At 39.1% G+C, this 20149-nt stretch overlaps 1 protein-coding gene across 5 annotated transcripts in view; it reads right to left on the reverse strand.

Annotated features, from left to right (window-relative positions):
* Rai14 (retinoic acid induced 14) overlaps window positions 1–20149 on the reverse strand; it is a 135298-nt gene that overhangs the window by 15360 nt on the left and 99789 nt on the right. For 4 of the 5 annotated variants that reach the window (XM_046422233.2, XM_046422236.2, XM_058572086.1 and 1 more), the window contains 8 exons: window positions 17937–18025; window positions 9968–10032; window positions 6236–6293; window positions 5339–5409; window positions 2787–2893; window positions 2003–2181; window positions 1728–1756; window positions 6–92 (listed from right to left, as the gene is read on the reverse strand). In XM_046422233.2, the coding sequence (XP_046278189.1) occupies window positions 6–92; window positions 1728–1756; window positions 2003–2181; window positions 2787–2893; window positions 5339–5409; window positions 6236–6293; window positions 9968–10032; window positions 17937–18025 (685 nt within the window). The remainder of the gene's footprint in view (window positions 1–5; window positions 93–1727; window positions 1757–2002; window positions 2182–2786; window positions 2894–5338; window positions 5410–6235; window positions 6294–9967; window positions 10033–17936; window positions 18026–20149) is intronic. The other variant, XM_046422237.1, reaches the window with a different exon arrangement.

Genomic DNA, 20149 nt, shown 5'->3' on the forward strand with positions numbered 1-20149 from the left:
TTTACCTGAGTAGGACTGATAGGAGGTGGTGGAGCTTTGCGTTTTTTTGGAGTTCCACTTCTTTCTGAGCTTATTTTAGAGACTTGATCATGCTGAAAGTTATCACAGTCCAAAGAATGGAGGTGGGTTAGTTAGGTTAGTAAAGTTTGAGCAAGTAGCTTCATCAAACAAATGAGAAAAACCTCTATAGTCCATGCATTTCTTAATCCATCAAGACCTGGAATCTGTTATCAACATAAAAATACAGTAATATGCATGCTCTACATTTTCTTCTAGCAGTCCATGCTTTCATAGCAAGAAGATTAAAAACATAGACAAAACCAGATTAAGTTGGTGTGGAAAACTGGGAAAGTAGAGGACGAGAGTTGTCTACCATAGTCAGAACCCAGATTACATTCACATGTACTTTCCATCTTAATGCAAAACACCAGGCTTTCCCACATCTCTGCATGACTTCCACCACCCACCTTTTGTTTTAAAGAAAGTAAACATGAGGGAAAGGGGGAACCTCATCTCTAAAAGTTATTGGTAAGGAATGCATTTAGCACATAATATATTCAGTATTACTTGTTGTCTATAATTTTTTTAAGAACCTTGATGTATACATAAATAGAACAACCAAACTTAAATTAATAGTGACAACATGCTTTTTAGAAAAACTCCAAAATAACAGGGCAAACGTCTAAATTTCTACTCCAAGTAATACTAAGTGTAATTTTAGGGTGAAAAACAATTAAAATAAAAGGAAAAGCTAAATGTCTTATTTTCATTAAGTATTTAAGATTTTCCTATGTATGTAGTTCATATGATAATACAAGCATTTAACTCTAGGTGAAATTTTAGGGGGGAAAAGAAATAAAAGGAAAAGTTCAATCTCTTATTTTCATTAAATAGCTAGCATTTTTGTGACTATAGGTCTGTAGTCCATGTGATATTACAAGTAGCTAAAATATTGTTATTCAGTCTCAGTGTTTAAACCACATCAAACATTTTCACACCAGTGGGAAGCATTAGTACATTTCAGAAAAAGATGAATATATAGGTAGCAAGTTTAAAGTTATATGCTTTTGAAATAAGGTAAATCATTAAGAAAACATTTACCACCTCATAATAATGAATCATTTATTCCAAAGACATTGCACTCCTTAAGTATCTTCCACATAGTCATCATCACTTTTCTATTTTCTTTTTGATACTGGGGATTAATCCCAGGGGTGCTTTACCACTGAGCTACATCCCCAGACTGTTTTTAAATTTATTTTTACCTTTTTAAATTTTAGGGTGGAGTTACTGGGGATTGAACTCAGGGACACCCACCCACTGAGCCACATCCCCAACCCTATTTTGTATTTTATTTAGAGACAGGCTCTCACTGAGTTGCTTAGCACCTCGCTTTTGCTGAGGCTGGCTTTGAACTTGCAATCCTTCCTTAGCCTCCCAAACCGCTGGGATTACAGGCATGCACCACCACACCTGGCTTTATTTTTTTTTATTTTGAGACAGGGTCTTCCTAAATTGTTTAGGGTCTCACTAATTTGCTGAGGCTGGCCTCAAACTTTTGATCCTCCTACCTTAGCCTCCTGAGTTCTGGGATACACCGGTAGGTATATGCCACCACACCAGGTAGTCATCATCACTTTTCTAGTAAACTATAAAGTTTATTATAAACATTTTCAAATACTCATAAACAAAGATAAAAAACATCCCTACCCCCAAAAGATAAATACCTGCTTTGGTTTTGTTGGGGTCTTTAAGTCTAAAGAAGAAAAAGTGAAAGAAAATTACCATAAGAACCATAATGACTCATATTTCATATTTGCTTTGGGTGGAAACACACACACATACACACACACACACATCATACACAACATTTAACACTTCATTTTTCTTCAAGCCTATGTTTAAAAGAATAATAAAATATATATTGCACAAATTCCTTTATCCTTTGGGGGAAATGGAGTACATGAATTTAAAACAACATTGACTATTTTCTTTCACATACCAGCATCCTGAGAGATTTTCGATAATAGAAGGCTTTGAATTCCTGCATTTTCTGAGAGTTTGGAATAATGTAAGGCATTGTGTCCAAGAGAATCTACAAGGTTTAGGTCTGCACTCTTTTTAATTAAGGCTTCCACGATGGTAGAGCTGCCAATTTCACAAGCCAGCATGAGAGCAGTTCTAAAGAAAAGGGAGACACAAAATTAGCACTAAATAAATGTAAAACTCTTTCCTCGGAAATTCTTTGTCCTGAAAACAGGGAAAAGAACCTTTACTTAATCATCTGAGAAATTCAAAATGAAATGCTATCAAGATGAAATTAGGTGGTATATTTATTTTTAAACTGCAAATTAAATCTAAATGTTAAACCATAGTTAGTCAAATAACATAGAAACAATCTACTGTACTGTTTGATATAAAACGATAGTATTTAATGATTGCCACAAACCTTACCCTTGTACCTCAAATATTTTACAGAACCTGTACAATGTGAAGACTTCTCAAAAGTAACCAATATGTTTACTTATTTTTCATGAAAAGACACAGAAATAGCTTAATCGACTTTGATATTTAATGGTTTCATCAGTCAGCAATGATGCTCAGAGTCTGGGAAACATTATTTTTAAGTGGAAAGAGATTCTTGATTACCAACAAGGTAGAAAATTTAAAAAGAAACAAGTTAAAACACATTATAACAAACCATTCAAAATACTGCTATGATATTGTGAAAGACTCAGAATGTCAGCATCACTTAAGTCACATGATTTTTGCCTGTTTATGCATACCTTCCGTTTTTGTCCCTGGAATTGACATCTGCTCCGTGATCCAGGAGAAAGCGACAGACCTCACTGTGGCCACTTTGTACTGCAAGAAGCAGCGGGATATTCCCATCCTAGGAGACAAACTCTGATTTAGATTTTAACTTTAACACCAAATGCCAGAATCACAGAGACCCTTGTTCTTTCCCCAGGTACCCCCATGACTTGTACTGCTGGTGTAATATTTGATCCATCATGATATTTTAGGCCCCTTTATGGCCACCATTACATCATGGCCAACTCTTGTAGAATTTCTCTGTTACCATTTCCCTAGAAGCCTTACCTTTTGGGCTGCTTGCCTGTTCCCTCAGCTGTCACTGAGTCTGAGTGATCACAGGAAAAAGTATTAAACTCAAGATGTGTTCAGGCTTAAGGCAAGAGTATCATGTACTGAAGAATGATTCTGGAGAAATGAAGGACTTGTCTCCGCATGGCTCAAAAGGACTTACTGCTCTAGGCAGCTTTTTCCCAGTGAACTACCTACTCGCTGTCATTCTACTCCTCTCAGAAGGTGTACCTTTCATAATTTTAATAAGTGCCAAAACATAACAAATTAACACAAGACAAGATAAAAGATGGATAAAAAAGAATTACTTAACTTGTCATGACAATTAGCAATCCTTTTGGAAAAAGAAAATTAGATCCCCAACTTGTATATAAACTATATCAAATGGATTGAGAATGAAAACATTGCAATATAAAACAAATGAGAAAAATACAAGAACATATAGGTAAGTATGTCTATAATCCGGATTGAGGAGAGCCTCATAAAAATGACACAAACGGGAAAGAAAATGTATTATCCTGTCTTTTGTGGGGAGAACATACCCCACAGGCAAGTCACCAGTAATTTTTAAGTTAAAAACATTCACATAGAAAAAGAAAAAAAGATTAACCACAATATTCCTAACCTATGTTAAAAATGGGGATTTAAAAAGGTACAATTGCTATTTAACAATTAAATCTTTTTTTTCCCCCTTCTACTTCTATCTTGGGATTGACCTCACTAGTGTTCTATCACTGAGCTGAACTATATTTCAGCCCTTTTTATTTTATTTTTATTTTGAGACAGGGTCTCTCTAAGAGGTAAGGCCTTAAACTTGTGATTCTCCTGCCTTAGACTCTCAAACAGGGAAGATTACAGGGCTATGCCACCACACCTGGCAGAATTAAGTCTTATAGTACAATTTCAGACAGATTTTCAAGTGTTATGGTTTAGTTATGAGGTGTCCCCCAAAGGCTCATGTGTGTGCAACAATGCAGGAAAGTGTAGAGGTGAAATGATGGATTATGAGAGCCTTAAACTGATCAGTGCATTAATCCCTCAGTAGGGATTAATTGGGTGGTAATGGTATGCAGGTAAGGTCTGGCTAGAGGAGGTGGGTCACTAGGGGCGTGCCTTTGGGGTTTATATTTTGTCCTTATTAAGCAGCATTCTCTACCTACTTTCTCATTATCATGTCCTGAGCTGCCTTCCTCTGCCACATCTTTCTGCCATGATATTCTGCCCCACCTCAAAGCCATCTGTGGACAAAGATCTCTGAAACTATGAGCCCAAAATTAGATTTTCCTCCCCGAAGTGTTCTTATCAGGTCTTTTGAGCGTAGCAGGAAAACAGCTGATAAAAATACTAGGCATTGTCTCTATAAAGTTATAGTACTTTCTGGTCATGAAGTAATAGTGTTTTAGATTTTGGATGTTTTTGGATTTTGGAGTATTTGCCTATAAATAATGAGATACCTTGTGGATGAAACCCAAGTTTAAACACAAAGTTCACTTATGTTTCATGAAGACCTTGTAAACATAGTCTGGAAGTAATTTATCCAACATTATTAATAATTACGTGCATGAAACAAAGTTTCATGGTGTGGAACAGGCTTCTTGTGGCATCAAGTTGGTGCTCAAAAAGTTTCAGAAATTGCAGTGTTTAGGATTTTGGATTTTTGGATTAGGGATGTTCAACCCTTACTAATAAGACTCAGAATATGGATTTATTTACAGTCTATTGAGTCACTTTACATCATACATGTCAATCAAGCTATAACATGAAATTTAACTCTGTAATCGTACATGAAGGCATGTAAATTTATTCTCTAAATAACCCTGTGAGGTTACAATAGGATAGAAATATTTCTGTCTTCAAAGTTGGAAAATTCTAACCAAAAGGCTTCCAAGGTAATACATGGGGGACAGAAAGAAAATAATCAGAATTTCCATTTGGACTTATTTCTTACTTTTACAAATCAACAAAGTAAGTTTTATTCATATTCAGGTTGATGGCAGAATACATGTATATATTTAGAAACAAATATACACAGGAAAGAAGTGCATGCTGCAAAATGAATTAATAATTTATAGACCAATGGAGGTATAATACAGAAAACCATTTTGCAGAAGAAGACCTGGGTTGAAAAGCAATAGAAATTTTAAGATACTTGGGTCTCTAAAGTCTCAGTGACTCTCAGAATGCTCTAGAAACCACTGTCCATTTTCACCTCTAGTGGCCACCGGGTACTCACCAAGTCTTTGAGGTTTACAGGGCTCTTGTGTTCGCTGAGGACCTGAACAGCTAGTAGGCAGCCCTGCGCCGCTGAGGGAGGGAAAACACAAACATCATCCACTCACAAAGCTACTCACATAACCAAGGGCATCAACGCCTCTAAGAAGTTTGTGTTTGATTTGGAATCAAACATTCACTCAAGCTGCACTCAACAGAAATGGTATTAGGAAGGTAAGTAAGAGGTATTTGAAAATTACTGCTTCATTTCAGAGTTACCTGGACGTACAGCCAGTCACTTTCAACTACCTTTCGGCAAACATTTGTTTTATCTTTTCATAAGACTTAGCTTTTCCACAATTATCAATAAAAGAATTTTTACACCTAACTGCCTGAGAGCTCAGTGTCAACGTTTGTCACTTTCAGCTGCATGACAGATGCTAAAACAAAATGTTGACAAATAGAATAGATTGATGTCCATCATGATCACCAAATCAAAAAATCTATATCACAGAAAACCTGAATCCACTAGTACTTCTGATTATCTCTTTAAAAAGAGATTTAAATCATATAGATAAATCAATTGCATGTACACACACATTAATTAAATAATTGGTGCTGAGGATTGAACCCAGAACCTTGTGCACACGTTGTACTACTGAGCTACATCCTCAATCCTAGTTAAAATAAGTTAACCATGACAACCTTTTCTGGTTGTGTGGCAGGCAACTGATGAATTTTAGATGTGTTCCTTGTAAAGCTCAACATGTTTTTCAAACTGAGTAAAATGAGAAAGTCTAGGAGTGATGACAGAAAACAATCCTGGGAATAGTATTGTAAGGTTAATGGCCTGAATAAAGACAATGGAAAATTAGTGTTTCTTATGACAGAAGAGGACAAATAAGAGAAGGAAAGTTACCTGCATAATGTAAAGCTGTTTTCCCAGAGCTGTCAATACCTTCGGCTGGGCATTTAGACTATAAGACAAAAATAGTAAATATGTATATTAGAATATCCTGCAAGAATTTTATTCAGTTCATTCTTTTCCTGTAAGGTCTGATGTCTTATTAGGAAGGGAACAAGCTCCAGTTGCTGTACTCCTACCACCTTTTTTTTTTGGGGGGGGGGGGCTGGAGACTAACCAAATAATCATGACCTAGGCAGCCAATTGATCCTTTGCTGCTTTGCCTGCCCTTTCCTCCTCTGACTTCATCACTCTGTCACCACTGGACAGCCCCGGCCAGCTAACAAACATGCTCTAGCATCTCTCACCTCGATCCTATCTTTCTCTCCATTGCCTAACCTAATTCTCTTTCCCCCTTCATAAAACCAGCTCTCTTAAGAATTGCCAACATGCAGTCGATACTTCTTGCTTTCCATTCACTCCTGAGTCCACTGCAGTTGAGTGCCAGCCATGGAGTTGGGTGTCTCCATGGAGATGGACCTAGCGGAGGTCACCAGCCTCCTTTCAGTTTCCAACCCCAATAGCCTTCTTGTCCTCCTCTTACTAGCCTCTCAGTGGCATTCCATTCCCTCTTCATCAAATAGTCCTCCTCTCAGCAATGCAAGTCCCTGCCTGGAAAACTTCTGTTTGCTCTGACCACTCCTCCTCCTCCAGCCAGACATAAAACCTGGGGCCTCTTCACTGTTCTTTCTCTAAACACTCTTCCTTAGTGATCTCATCCACACCTGCAGCTTGAAATTCTGTCAAGAAGTTGAGGCTAGGAACTCCCAATGTCCATCTTACCAATAACAACAACATAAGTATTGTGTAAGTAAGAGCTATCATGCACCCAGCTGTGTTCAAAGAATTGCTTTACGGTTCCTAACAACCCTGGATAGATGCTACTATTACCATTTTCAGGCAAAGGAATTAGGGCATAAAGAAGTTAATTTATCAGGCCACAGTGAACAGCAGGGCCAGGATTTCAACCTGTCAGAATGTGCAATCTTACTCAGATGTCACCTGTGAGCACCAGGTTTGATAACCCACTGCGCCTACTTCACTGATGTCTTACAAGCACTTCAAAGGCAAAACTTCCCCTCTTCCAAGCCCAACCTGTTCCTCCCCATCGTTTACCACACCTGAACCACACCATCCTCCATCTAGTCAACAAGTCAGAAACCATGGATGGAGTCATCTCTGATTTCCTCTATTCCTCCTCCCACATCTAATGAGTCATTAGGTCCTGTCAATCCTTTCTAGAAACCATACCTCTGATCTACCTCTTCTCTTTCTTGTTTCCACTACCCTTGTCTAAGCCAGCACCTTCTTATCTGGACAGCTAAGATAGCTTCCTTGTGGGTCTCCCTAGTTCTGTTTTTTTCTCCTCTGAATAACTTCTTGACACAATAGGAATAATATTTTAGAACTATGAATGTCACTGTCTACTTATAAACCTCTAACAGTTCCACACTGTATTTAGGATTAATTGCAGTCTGCCTATCACAAACACACAAGGCCCTGCCTTCTGTGACACATTTACTGGTCACCTGCCTTGCCCTGGCTCATGCACTGGCTTTCTTTCCTCCCTGATGAGTATTTTTCCTGCCTTGGGGCCTTTGCACTTGCTATTTTAGGAATGCATTCCCCTTGACACTTTGCATATTAGGGATCTCAGCTTAAATATCATCTCCTCCATGAGGCTGCCCTGAACTGCTACTTCTCAGTACCCTGTTGGCTTCCTCTTTAGTGCTTTGCAATTTGTAATGTGTGTTTGTGCCTGTGTTTGCAGGTCAGTGAGCTCCACCAAGATAGTGACTCCTCTGTGAGTTTACGTTTAATGCGTATATTTACTGCCCAGCGACCATTTGGTACATGAAAGGGTAGGAGGACTAGCCAGCACTCAGGGGGAGGGGGAGAGTTCACTTGAATCTGTAGAATCTCTAAAGCTTTGTTTGTGCTCCTTGCCTTGAGAAGACAGAATGTTTAACTGGTGTTTACTGGAGAGGGGAAATATCTCTAGCTCACAGACAATTACAGCAAAGGCCTAGAGAGCTCAGAAAGGTTGCTAAATGCAGAGGGTGGAAGGAGTCACTAAATGCAGAGGGTGGAGCAGGAGACCAGGAGGTCACATCACAGAGAGCCTGGATTTCCAAGAGGTGAAGAACTGACTAGACGGGTCCAGGGTTCAAGGAAAGTGACCTAATAGGAAGGCTGATGTTTGCATAACTACCCAGGAAGAACACTGGTGAGACAATTTGCAAGTTGGAAGAGGGAAGATCAAACTACCTTAGAGTGAAATGCCTGCCCTTTAGTGGTAAGAAGAATGGAGATCAAGTTACTACTTACCAAGCTCTGGCCTAATTTTAGAACAGCACAAGGAACTGCTTAAAGGCTTCAAAGATTCCAGAGAAAAACCAACCCATTTGCACAACCAGATATAAAATTACATTAGAGGCTAGAATATCTGGTCCTTGCCCACAAGGACTTCCAGCTTGTCAGGTTAAATCTTCCTTAAAATCAGAGTCAGATGCAAAGTCTGGATAGCCAAGCTAGGAGGGGAATGGAGATTTAAAACACACAGACATACACAGACAGACAGACAGACACACACACACACACACACACACGGGAAGGTATACATGCAGAGCACCCAGGCAAGAGAGTGATCTTCATCTATTCAGATTGTGTGGCCCGGAGGAGGCAGGTAAGAAAAGCTCACTGTTCAGTGTCTTCAAGGGGAAGCCCTATGATATAGCACCACAGACATTGCTCTATTTTTCTTGAGTTTTGCTTCAATGACCTGTTAAGATTAAACATTCCTGGAATTGGCAGTAGCAAGCAGCATGTAATGCAAGACAGGAAGCTACATGATCAACCGAGCAGACAAGTCAAAGGATGTGACCACAGCTCTGCATTAGAGATTCAAAGTCAAATTAAAGCAAGATGCTGGGTCCCAAACAGTGCTTGTGGGGGCTGAGACAACAGCTTGTCAGAACAGACAGTACTCCAAACATGTATTTTATTGCTTTCTGCTGTTCCTGAAAACAGCCAGCTTGCATTTTGACTAGCAACAGCTGGACAAAACTGTATGGACTGCTATCAGGGGTTCATTGAATATACATTTTTATAGATTTATGGATGTCATCACCTTAAGGCATCATTATAAACTTCCTGGCAAGGTTATCAAACCATGGAGTTGGCTTATAATTCTAAAGAAGAGTAAAACCAAACACTGAAACAGGAATCAAGAACTAAAAGCTCATCAAGTTATATACAAGGAAATAATGGTTGAAATTTTGCTTCTCAAGAAGAGCTGCACTTGACTAATGACGTATAGAGGAGAATACCAGGACACCAGAGATCCAGTATGGCGGGGATTTCCAGCAGTTTGTAAAAACTGACTACATAGAGGTCACAAATCCTGCAGAAAAGTGAAAAAAAAGAATTGACTGAAGTGTGGGGAGGAGGCTATTCCTAGGAAGACACTCCAAATTTTGGTTAGGATCCTCTTCACTGCCAGGGGAGTTGCTATGGAAACAATCTTCTCCCTGACTGTCCTGTCAATAAGGAGGTTATGTAGGAAACCCGGGTTCTGAGACAGTATTAAAAGTGTGTGTGTGTGTGTGTGTGTGTGTAGAGGTATTTCTTTTTTCATGGATAAGGTCACCTTTTAGAAATGACACATAATTTCAAGTTGCCTTTTACCTGAAGGAGCTTCTTGACGCACTCGTGGTGTCCATTCTTGGCTGCCAGGTGTAAAGCACTGTGTCCTAAAGGGATTGAAAAGCAAAAGTTGGGGGGAAAAGGCCACACTTTTCACATCTCTTTCACGTCTCTGTACTGAAGACAACTATGAGGAAATATATTGTTCTCTAACAAAGACAGAATTGTTCCTCTGGAGATTAAAGCCTCACATTCTTTAATGCCACAAATGTGGGGAGAAAACAGAGCATCCGCCCACTGGATAACATTCACAGGCTCCAAGTGCTGTTCTCTTAGGGTGCAATTAAGCCCCAGGCCAGAAGCTTGTGGTAGACTCATGACATGAGGCTTGGAAGTTCTGCTTTCAGCTGTCAATGTGTGTGCCAAATGTCCCGTGTCCACAACCGTCACACCAGGCAAGGACCACCCCAGGCCTAGAAACCCCAAAACACGAAGCCTACTGGGCAGCAGAGAACATACCAGAGGCCCACAAACTTAATCTCTACTCAACTCCTCATTTCCCTCTTCTTCAAACATACTCTGGTCCTGACGGGCCATTCCCAGGAGCTTTCAGATTTTTAAAGTTCTTGAGTGGAGGAAGGGGAAGAGTTGGAAAACAACAGACCACTAAAGCAGCATTTCTTTAAGTTCCCTTCGTGACTCCAACATGAGGCATCAGTGTTTTGATGGTCAGATAACTTCAAGGATGGTTCCAATACTCTAACCAACTCCACCCACTGCCAAGTGGGCTTGTAGGACTCTATGGGAGAGGGGCTTAGGGGTAGCCTAAGGGTCAGAAGAGCCCCACCAGGGACTTTGCAGTTCCTCTAGGTTTAGCCTGGGTTCTCTTCCTTAGAAGAGCCAGAGAGCTCGCTTTCAATCACCTCCATGGGAGGCCATATTCCTCCACTGGAGGAAATTCCACTTCCTCCCTGATGCTTTTTATCCTCACTCCCTGCTTTATTTCTTTATTCTTCATAGTACCTTGCACCTTCTATCACTCCTTTCAAACCTCTCTTAGACACACATTTATATAGTTACACACAGTTACACATTTACATAGTTAATTGCCCCTTCTCCAACTAGAATATAAACTTGGTCACAACAGGAACTTTCTGTGTCATAACCTGCTATATCTCTATTGCCTACAATATCGCTGTGCACAGTAGGCTGTCAATATATTTTCTTGTTAATTTGATTTAGAGGCTAAGCTAATTTCAAATGTCTACAATGAGGGGCCAGTCAACCCAATATACCTAGGAAACTCATAGCTTACATTTCCCAAATCATTTGACCAAGATATTTCCACTATAACACCTGTAGAAAACTCACACTTAGGCTTAAAGCAGAATTTCTCAGCCTCAGTCCCATTTGTATTTAAGCTAGATAGTCGCTGTGGATAGCTGTCTTGTATGTTATAGGAAGTTAAGTCACAACTCTGGACTCTTTCTACCAGATGTCTACTTGTGACAACTGAAAATGTCTCCAGACATCGCCAAATAACCCTTGGTGGCAAAATCATCCCCAGCTGAGAACCAATTGTTTAGAGAGACAATTTCTTTTTTATGGTGATGCAGTTCCAAAATACTGTTCCCCTTTTGGAATGATGTGCATTCTGTAAAACCAATCAGAATTTACTAATTAGAGGTCACATGGCTAGAAAACACCATATTTAAGATCAGAGGGTCATAGGATCATGGTGAGCTGCACAAAAGTCTGTAACTTCAAAAGAACAGATCCCTTCTATTCCTCAGTAGAGGTGCTAAGAGCTCTTAATGGTATGCATGAGGGGTGTTATTAGTTGGGGTAGAATACCACAAGGCAGAAGCCCCTCTCCAGAAGGATGGGGATGAAGGAGGCTAAGAAATAAGAGGAAAGAGGTCCTTGAAAGTAGGAAGATGAAGATATTCTCTTCTTTGCCCTCATTTATTGCACAAGACACCCCTCCCCAAGATGAATAAAGCATAATAGCACGACTTTAGTTACATTATGCATTAAATAGGCTTTAGTGGGCCAGCTTGGACTCCCCAGCCATCATTTATACATTGTTTCTAAGGACAAGCACATTCTGAATTTTAAACAAATGCCTTACAAATGAACTTTTGGAACACGTCCTGATTGTAAGTTGGAGACTTGTTTATGTAGTACATTTAAGCTTTTGTCCATGCCATGAAAAAAAGCTGTTCTACACAAACAGCAACCACTTCAAAAAGGCATACGTTCTCCAAAGACAATGTGGTAGGGACATTTAAACAATACATCATAGCAGAAAAATTAGACTTTCATTTAACTTCCAGTGTTCTGATCATACCTGGATGTGAACACTGTGTTTCTAGAGAAGCAAAAATTCTTATATTCCTGGCCAAGTGATATGCTTTTCTAACTAGCAGCATTAAAGCATTTTTTCAAGAGCTGGGGATATAGCTCAGTGGTATAGTGCTTGCCTACCATGCTTAAGGCCCTGAGTTCAATCCCAAGCACCATTAAAAAAAAAAAAAAGAAAGAAAGAGAGAAAGAAAGAAAGAAAAAGAAATAGTCCAAAATCTAAATGAAAAATCATTCTCTGGACACTGAAGTGAAATGTTTTTCAATGCTAACATTAAAAACAAAATTCCTTTCCAATGCAAAATTTCCAGGACAGAATATATTCTATTAGTTATAGAACCTCATTGTAAGGGGACAATGCATAAGAATGGCTCCCAGAGAGCTGTGGACCTATATAGAATGCCAGGAAGCAACTTCCCTACAGACAGATAACAAAGGCAACCCTAATTCAGGTGTATAGCAGCAGAACTTTGCCTACAAGCAAAAAGACTAATGCTATAAAAATCAAGACTACTGGAGTATGACAGGATGCCAAAGAGTCCCATTATTGAAAGAGGCTTTAAGCAGGAAGGCTCAGCTACCCCTGCTATGGAACACCTTCCTCTAACCTATTTCAAACAGTGAACATTTATTCAATGCTGGAAAAAAACAAGGAAGAGATAATTAATGTACCGGAAGAATAACTGAGGGGACTAAGACCACACTTCTCAAGAGCATGTATATATTTTAAGACTGAGGAAGTCATGTGATATTTAGATATGGCTAACTAATACCAAAAAGTCAAAGTTTGAGATAGTACAGTTTCTGCACATAATACAAAAATATTTAGACATAATAACAACAAAATGATACTCAACTATAAAGATAAGATTTAAAATAATTTGTTAAAAACCATAGTTTCAGAATACAGAATAAATTTAAATAATAAAATTATAAGAGTATTTAGTTCTTTTGTGTGTGTGTGTGTGTGTGTGTGTGTGCGGTGCTGGGGATTGAACTCAGGGCCTTGTGTATGCTAGGCAAGCACTCTACCTCTGAATCACATCCACAGCCCTAGTTCTTATTAACAACTTTAAATACATTTAATGACATTACTCTTAGAAATCCTTATCTGTAAATCAAATTTTTATCATGGAAGCACAAGTCCATGCACATTGTTATATTCTCAGGAGAGAAGATCAGATTATAAAAGATTTATTTATAATATTTATTCTTACTATTAAAGTTAAAAAATTATTCCTTAGTCTCCCCTTATATTTAAAGCACAATATAAATTTGCAGTGCTTTACATAGAATCAAAAGATATTTTTGCCTGTGTGTATCATGTGGAATATTTTCAAGGCCAGGTTATGCTCAGCCTTATGCACAGGTGATCCTTGTGACCTCCCTGTATACATGAATAAATAGCAAGTCAAGTACCCTGAATCATACCAACCTTTTTGGTGTTCCTTTATTTCAAATTAACATATGAACTTTGGTATAACATGCAGCTACACTTCAGAGTGCCTCATGATCTAAAGTCCCTGAGGTTTTTTAAAAAATTTATTCTAATTTGTTATATATGACAGAAGAATGCAATTCAATTCTTATTACACATAAACAGCACATTTTTTGATGTCTCTGGTCTAAATTCCCTGACTTTTAAGATGAAATTATCTTTTGTGTCTTCACACAGTGCCAAAATTGAGTGGCAATATATAGAGGGCATAATGGAACAGAAGGCAACCCAGAAATCATAAAAGTTAAACCAGCAACTGGAGATGCAAAGACTAAGGACCCTTACTTACATTTTCAAACCTCAGCTTCTAAATCCCCTAGATCTTCATCAGGAAAGTCAAGTGGGCAAAGGAATCAGGGATAATTTAAGATATGTGAGTGATAGAAACTGCAAATCATTTAATCTGCTTTTATTTCCTTCTGTAGCACACCTTTGATTTTTAACTAGAAAAATTGCTGCCCAGAATTTCCCTGCTTCTCATACAGCCAGATGTGGCCAAGTCCATGCTGTGTCCAGTGAGCTTTGAGGAGAAATAGGTGTGTGCGTTTAAGGACTGTGCCTGCCTTAACCCAGACGCTACTGGGGTACAGACTCCCAGGGAACCATCTTGGTCATTGGGATCACAGAAAGACCCTGGTTGGTGGAGCAGAAAGGAATCTGGATCCTCATGGTGTGGAGCAGAGCTGCCTCACCAAGCTCTCTTCCCTCCCCGCCCCCAAGATCTGAACCTTTTCAATAGCTGAAAGAGTAAAACATTATCTGTGATCTGGTTGAAGGAGCAATAATCATGAAAATTTAGCAGCCAAATGCACTTGTATGTGCCCAGCACCTCTAAGATGCCCATACTGACCATCTCACTGAAGTCTCCAAAGGTACCTAATATGCTTATTGATGCTGTCCTATAACTATCCACAAGTTTATCTTATGATAGTGTTCTGCTCATAATTTGACTGCAAACCACCCATTAAAACTTCTCAAATTTCCAAGCATTTCATGTAGAAAGATAACTAAAATAAGTAAATAAATAGATAAAGACACTAGAAGTTCTTTGCTCCTAATTCTTTACACCTGGTCAGTAGTTTTAAACATAGAAAAATTGTACCAATTTGACCATCCTTAGACTTTGTGGACAAAAAAGACAAAAGGGGTCAGTAAAATATATTTTCAAAGGTTACCCCAGCGCCCCCCCCCAAAACCCTAAAGGACAGTGTGATTAATGTAACAGGTTTTTGTACCAGCTCTAACAAGGTTTTGAGATTGAAGATGCCTGCATCTCAGTAATAATGTGGCAATATATAAGGCTGTTTTACCGAAAAGACCTTCCCTGTCAGTGCTGAGCCAATTAATTTATCCTCTAACTGTAAAGAATATTTTGGACTACTGATGACCACTAAGGCACAGTGTGACTTATGTCCTCATTCTTCCCTTATATTCAGATATGCATCTTTAGAGAGAAAGAGTTAGGGATCAGCCATGACAGTCAAGACAAGAGCAAAGACAATAAAAGATGGGCTTTTATTGCCAGCATAGGCAATAAAAGCCCATTACAATTTACCTTGTTTGCTATGGTGGAAAAAGTTGGAACAGGGTTGCCCTGGTTACTGCAACAGCTACCCATTCCCACATACTCTTTACCATAGAGTGCTTTCCTTCTTTTGTTCTGGTGGTCTCTCTGCACTTTCCAGAAATCATCAGAAGTAGCTGGTGCCTCATTCAATCCAAAGTAAAACCATGAAGTCTGTTGGCCTCATGGCAAAGAGTATCAGATGACAGGTAAGAGATTGGAAGCTCTGAGACTTTCCCATCCCATGGAACATATGGACAATGTCCCAGGGCCACAGAGTTCTAGGATTGATCAATTTCTTTCTTTTTTCCTTTTATTTTTGAGCGGGGGTGGGGGTGGGGGTGAGTGGGTACCAGGGATTGAATTTAGAGGCATTCAACCACTGAGCCACATACTGAGCCCTATTTTGCATTTTATTTTAAAAATAGGGTTTCACTGAGTTACTTAGTTGCTGAGCCTTGCCAAGTTGCTGAGGCTGCCTTTGAACTCTTGATCCTCCTGCCTCAGCCTCCCAAGCCACTGGGATTATAGGTATGTGCCGCTACACCCAGCAGATTGACCCATTTCAGTTTCCACCGACCAGCATTGAGAAGCATCCGGGATGGGTCTGAGCACCATCTATAGTGTTCCTTCTCTGGGGATCCTGCCATTCACTCTGCAAGGAAGTTGACACTGAGCTGAGGAATCCAGGACTTGCTGCTTATACTGAACCAGATCCTAGAAACCAAGTTAGGGTTCTGATGGCAAATTCACCTGCATAGTGTAATGTGGCCACAAATAAATAAGCTCCATAAAAGCTTTTAATGGGGGTAAAATGTACCAATACAATACTAAATTAAAAAACAGGAATAGAAATTTACTGTATAATATACTCTCAGCTATGTAAAAATGTGCTAGGCAGAATCTATAAGGAAATTTCAAAGAAACAAACGAAAAACACAGTAACATTTTTCTTTCTGATAGGAGTAGAAGCACTAGTTACCTTTTTTACAGTTTTCTGTACTCCCCAAGTTTTCTACAATGAACATCTACTAAAGGAACTTATTTTTCCCTATAATAAAAAGAAGTGAGGGAAGATGTTTAGTCCTGATAGAGAATTCCTTTCTAATCTGTTTCCTAACAATAAATGCAATAAAACAGAACTATTTGACACATGCCAGTGTATTTACTATAAGCTAGTTCTTTTAGATTATGAATTTTTGAAAGAGGAAACCTCCTCTACTTAAAGAAGTCAAATACCTCATTAGAGGTAAGGGTTGTTAGCCAGACTTATTGTGCTGTGTTTATGTGGTATAACTTTAAAAGTAAGACAAACAGAATGGATCTTGAAATTAAAGATGACTTTCATTAGTGTAGTGTAAATTAGTGTTCCCCTCAAGGCAGTCACTTAGAAAAACTATTAATCTGCTACTAGTTTTACTATTTCTCAAAATACTTTTTTGGAATGATCTGTAGAACTGCTCAGGAAAATCTTGTTACTTCAGTCTCTCCCTGTTTTTGACCAAAAATGGTTTTACCAGTTTGATGTGTCATTCACCTTACATGACTTCAAGAGTTCTTGGCCTGTCCTAAAAAAAACTATTCTCATAGATTAAAGATCACCAACCACTGAGATTATTTTCTTTTAAATGCCACAGACTTTGAAAACATTTCTGAAACATACGTTTCCTAGGTATGTTATGAGTAATAACAGCATTCTTGCAATACGTGACTGATTTCCCAAGATGATTGATTACTCTGAAGAGACTAATTTTGGGGAAGGATGTAAAGGATCCATTATAGGTTAATGAAAAGCCTAGATAAAGACTGGAATTAGCTTGATTTTGTTTTCCAGTAAAAAATAACAAAAAGGTATTAGAAACCAAAGATTTCCCAGTGTAATCGGTGAAAAATCATTAGTTGCTTTGGTCTTTTCTTAGGACCATCACTGGAGGAATCCCAGGCTGGAAACTTCAGGGGCTCTTTCCCAGAGAACAAAGCTTATAAAAAACTAGACTACACTACCTCTTCTTTCCATATGTCCTGTTCATCATTTGTCAACACTAGTTTCACATTAGAATCACCTGGGGAGCTTTAAAAAAAAAATCCAGTTGGCTGGAAAACTCTAGACAAGGGAATCTGAATCTTAGAGAGCATCGGTATATATGTATATGGTTATGTGTATACTGTGTGCTCTTTCCTTTTCTTCCTTCCTCCCTTCCTTCCAAGTCCCAGATAATTTGGATGTGTTGAAGTAAGTAAGGGGTGAAGATCTTCATTTTCATATTATTATGTAATTCATAAAAACAAAAACTAGGGAATATTGCTTGCCCCATATGTTCAGTGTTAGGAAATAATGTAAAAAAAAAAAAAAATGAGAGATAGGAAGCACACAGTTCTCTAGTTGACTAAGCTCACAGCAGATGAAAACACAGAGGCACAGACAGATGATGCAACCATACCATAGCCTAGCCATCAAAGGTGATTCTGCTTTCTTCTTTTGGCTATCTGCAGACTCTAAATTTTGCACAATGAAAATAAAACTTTTGTAATACCTATGCTCACGCTGTCAAATTATGGACTTAAGAGAGTAAAACCCCACATACCGGTAGTGTCTTGGGCAGTCACGTCCACACCATGGGCAACCATGACCCTGAGGCACTCCACGTGTCCTTTTGTAGCTGCAAGATGAAAACTGGAGAGAGAGGAAAACACATCTGCTTAGGATTGCCACACCTTACATTCATCTCTAACAAAGATTTTTGCCTGCTCATGTGTATTTTTTTCCCACTTGAGCTCCACAACTACCTGCTGAGTGAGTATTATTATCAGCCTCATTTCACTGATTTGTATTTTTAATTTTTTAAATGTTGCCTAGGTTGGTCTCAAACTCCTGGGCTCAAGTCATCCTCCTGCTCAGCCTTCTGAGCAGCTGGAACAATAGGTGAGCACCACCAACTTAACCTTGTTTTAAAGATGAGGACACAGAGCCTCACTATGGTCTGAAAATTTGTTCATTGACCCCTTTTCTTTCTTTTCTTTTTTGTTTTTGTTTTTATTTTTGGTGCTAGGGTTGAACCCAGGCTCTCATGCATGCTAAGCACATACTCTACCACTGAGCTACATCCCACCTCCTCTCTGACATATTCTATTAATGATGGAACAGGAGCTTGATCTTACCTCTTTTCAACCCAAAGTTCAGGCTTGAAAAAATTTAAGATTTGATCACATATTTATCTCTTTATGAATCAACAGAGAGCTCCAATTAGATTGAGTTTCTAAATAAATATTATCTTTTTTCTTTGTCTAGCATTTACTTTTACCAATGCCATCATTTCTTCTTGTTTTGGGGGGGTGGGGGGTGGAGGGAGCACTGAAGATTGAACCCAGGGGTGCTTAACCACTGAGCTACCTCCCCAGCCCTTTTTAGTTTTTATTTTGAAACAGGGTCTCACTAAGTTGCTTGAGGCCTCACTAAGCTTCTGAGTCTGGCTTTGAACTTGTGATCCTCCTGCCTCAGCCTCCCAAGCCACTGGGATTACAACTGTGTGCCACAGCGCCTGGCACAATGCCATCATTTCTACATAATGCACACTCTAAAAAGAAACCTGTCTAAGTCACAGAGGTCAAAGTTCTTGGACATCGTTGCTTGGACAATGCCAAAAGCAAGGCTGTGCTTTAGATGAACGATAGTGGCATACAACATCCATTAAGTGCCTACTTTACACTTCTAGATGCTGACTTTTCCTTCCCACAACAGTGGTTTAGGGGAGCCTTGTCACTGTCTACCTCCCATGGCAGGATTCTATACTCAGTTGCAAACAGCACTGCAGAAAGCCCACAAAAGGCTCCAGAACTCAGTGACATGGAGTACAAACCATGCTCTACGACATCTTTAGTTGGACTATTAAAAGAAGGGATCACAGCCAAATGCCACACCAATGATCCCAGGGTGAAGAGCACTTCTGCAGGTAGAAAGAAGCAAAGTGTACCACCTGCAGTCAGGCCCAGAGGCTGAGATGGCCACAGGCTTCAAGAGTCTCCACCATGGAGACCTTCCTGTCTCTCCATCTCTTTCCTGAAGAGAGAGGTTAACAAGCCTCCAGTTCTCCTCCTCCCTTGGTCTGTATCTTTCAAATGAATGCCCAGGCATTATTTTCTGTCAGGGTAGGATCTATCATCAGAGCCCAGGGTCACAAGCAGCTGGCAAATCCAAGAGCTAATATTTGAACCCAAGTGGGTCTGACTCCAGCCCTTTGTCCTTTGTAGGTAAGTTGAGTGAAGGGGACAGATTATCAAGTGAGAACATTTCAAGTCTGGTTGTAAATCAGGCATAACATAATTAACTATGTGCTTTGGGGAAATTGGATCAACCTCTCTGTGCTTAAGTTTCCTCCATTGTAAAGTGGAAGGACTAAGTCAAATGATTTCTAAGGATCTTCTGGCTCTAACATTTTGCTTTTCTGTCTACCTGGTTCTGATCATACCAATTGTTTGTGAAGCAATCGGTACATAATGTCTCTTTACAATCAAAATTCACTTCGGAGTGATTCCACATTAAGTAAAGAGTTGATTACATGGAATGATTTGGAAATGTGGTGACTTGTTTAAATTGAATTCCTGTTTAAACACAGCTTAGCCAAAAGAATACCCCTAAAAGGCAGGACAATAATACCCCTGTTTTTCACCACATTGGGGGAAGGCTTAATTTTGTAAAAAGTTTACCTTTAAGTGATTAATATTTTATTTTAACTAATCTTTGTAGAAGGTTTCTAAAAATTCACCAGCCTTGTAACAATATACATAACATAATTAATTG

Source organism: Marmota monax, unplaced genomic scaffold, assembly GCF_021218885.2.
Source record: "Marmota monax isolate L192 unplaced genomic scaffold, Marmota_monax_Labrador192_F-V1.1 WCK01_AAM20220418_F8-fsc00077, whole genome shotgun sequence".
NCBI lineage: Eukaryota > Metazoa > Chordata > Mammalia > Rodentia > Sciuridae > Marmota > Marmota monax.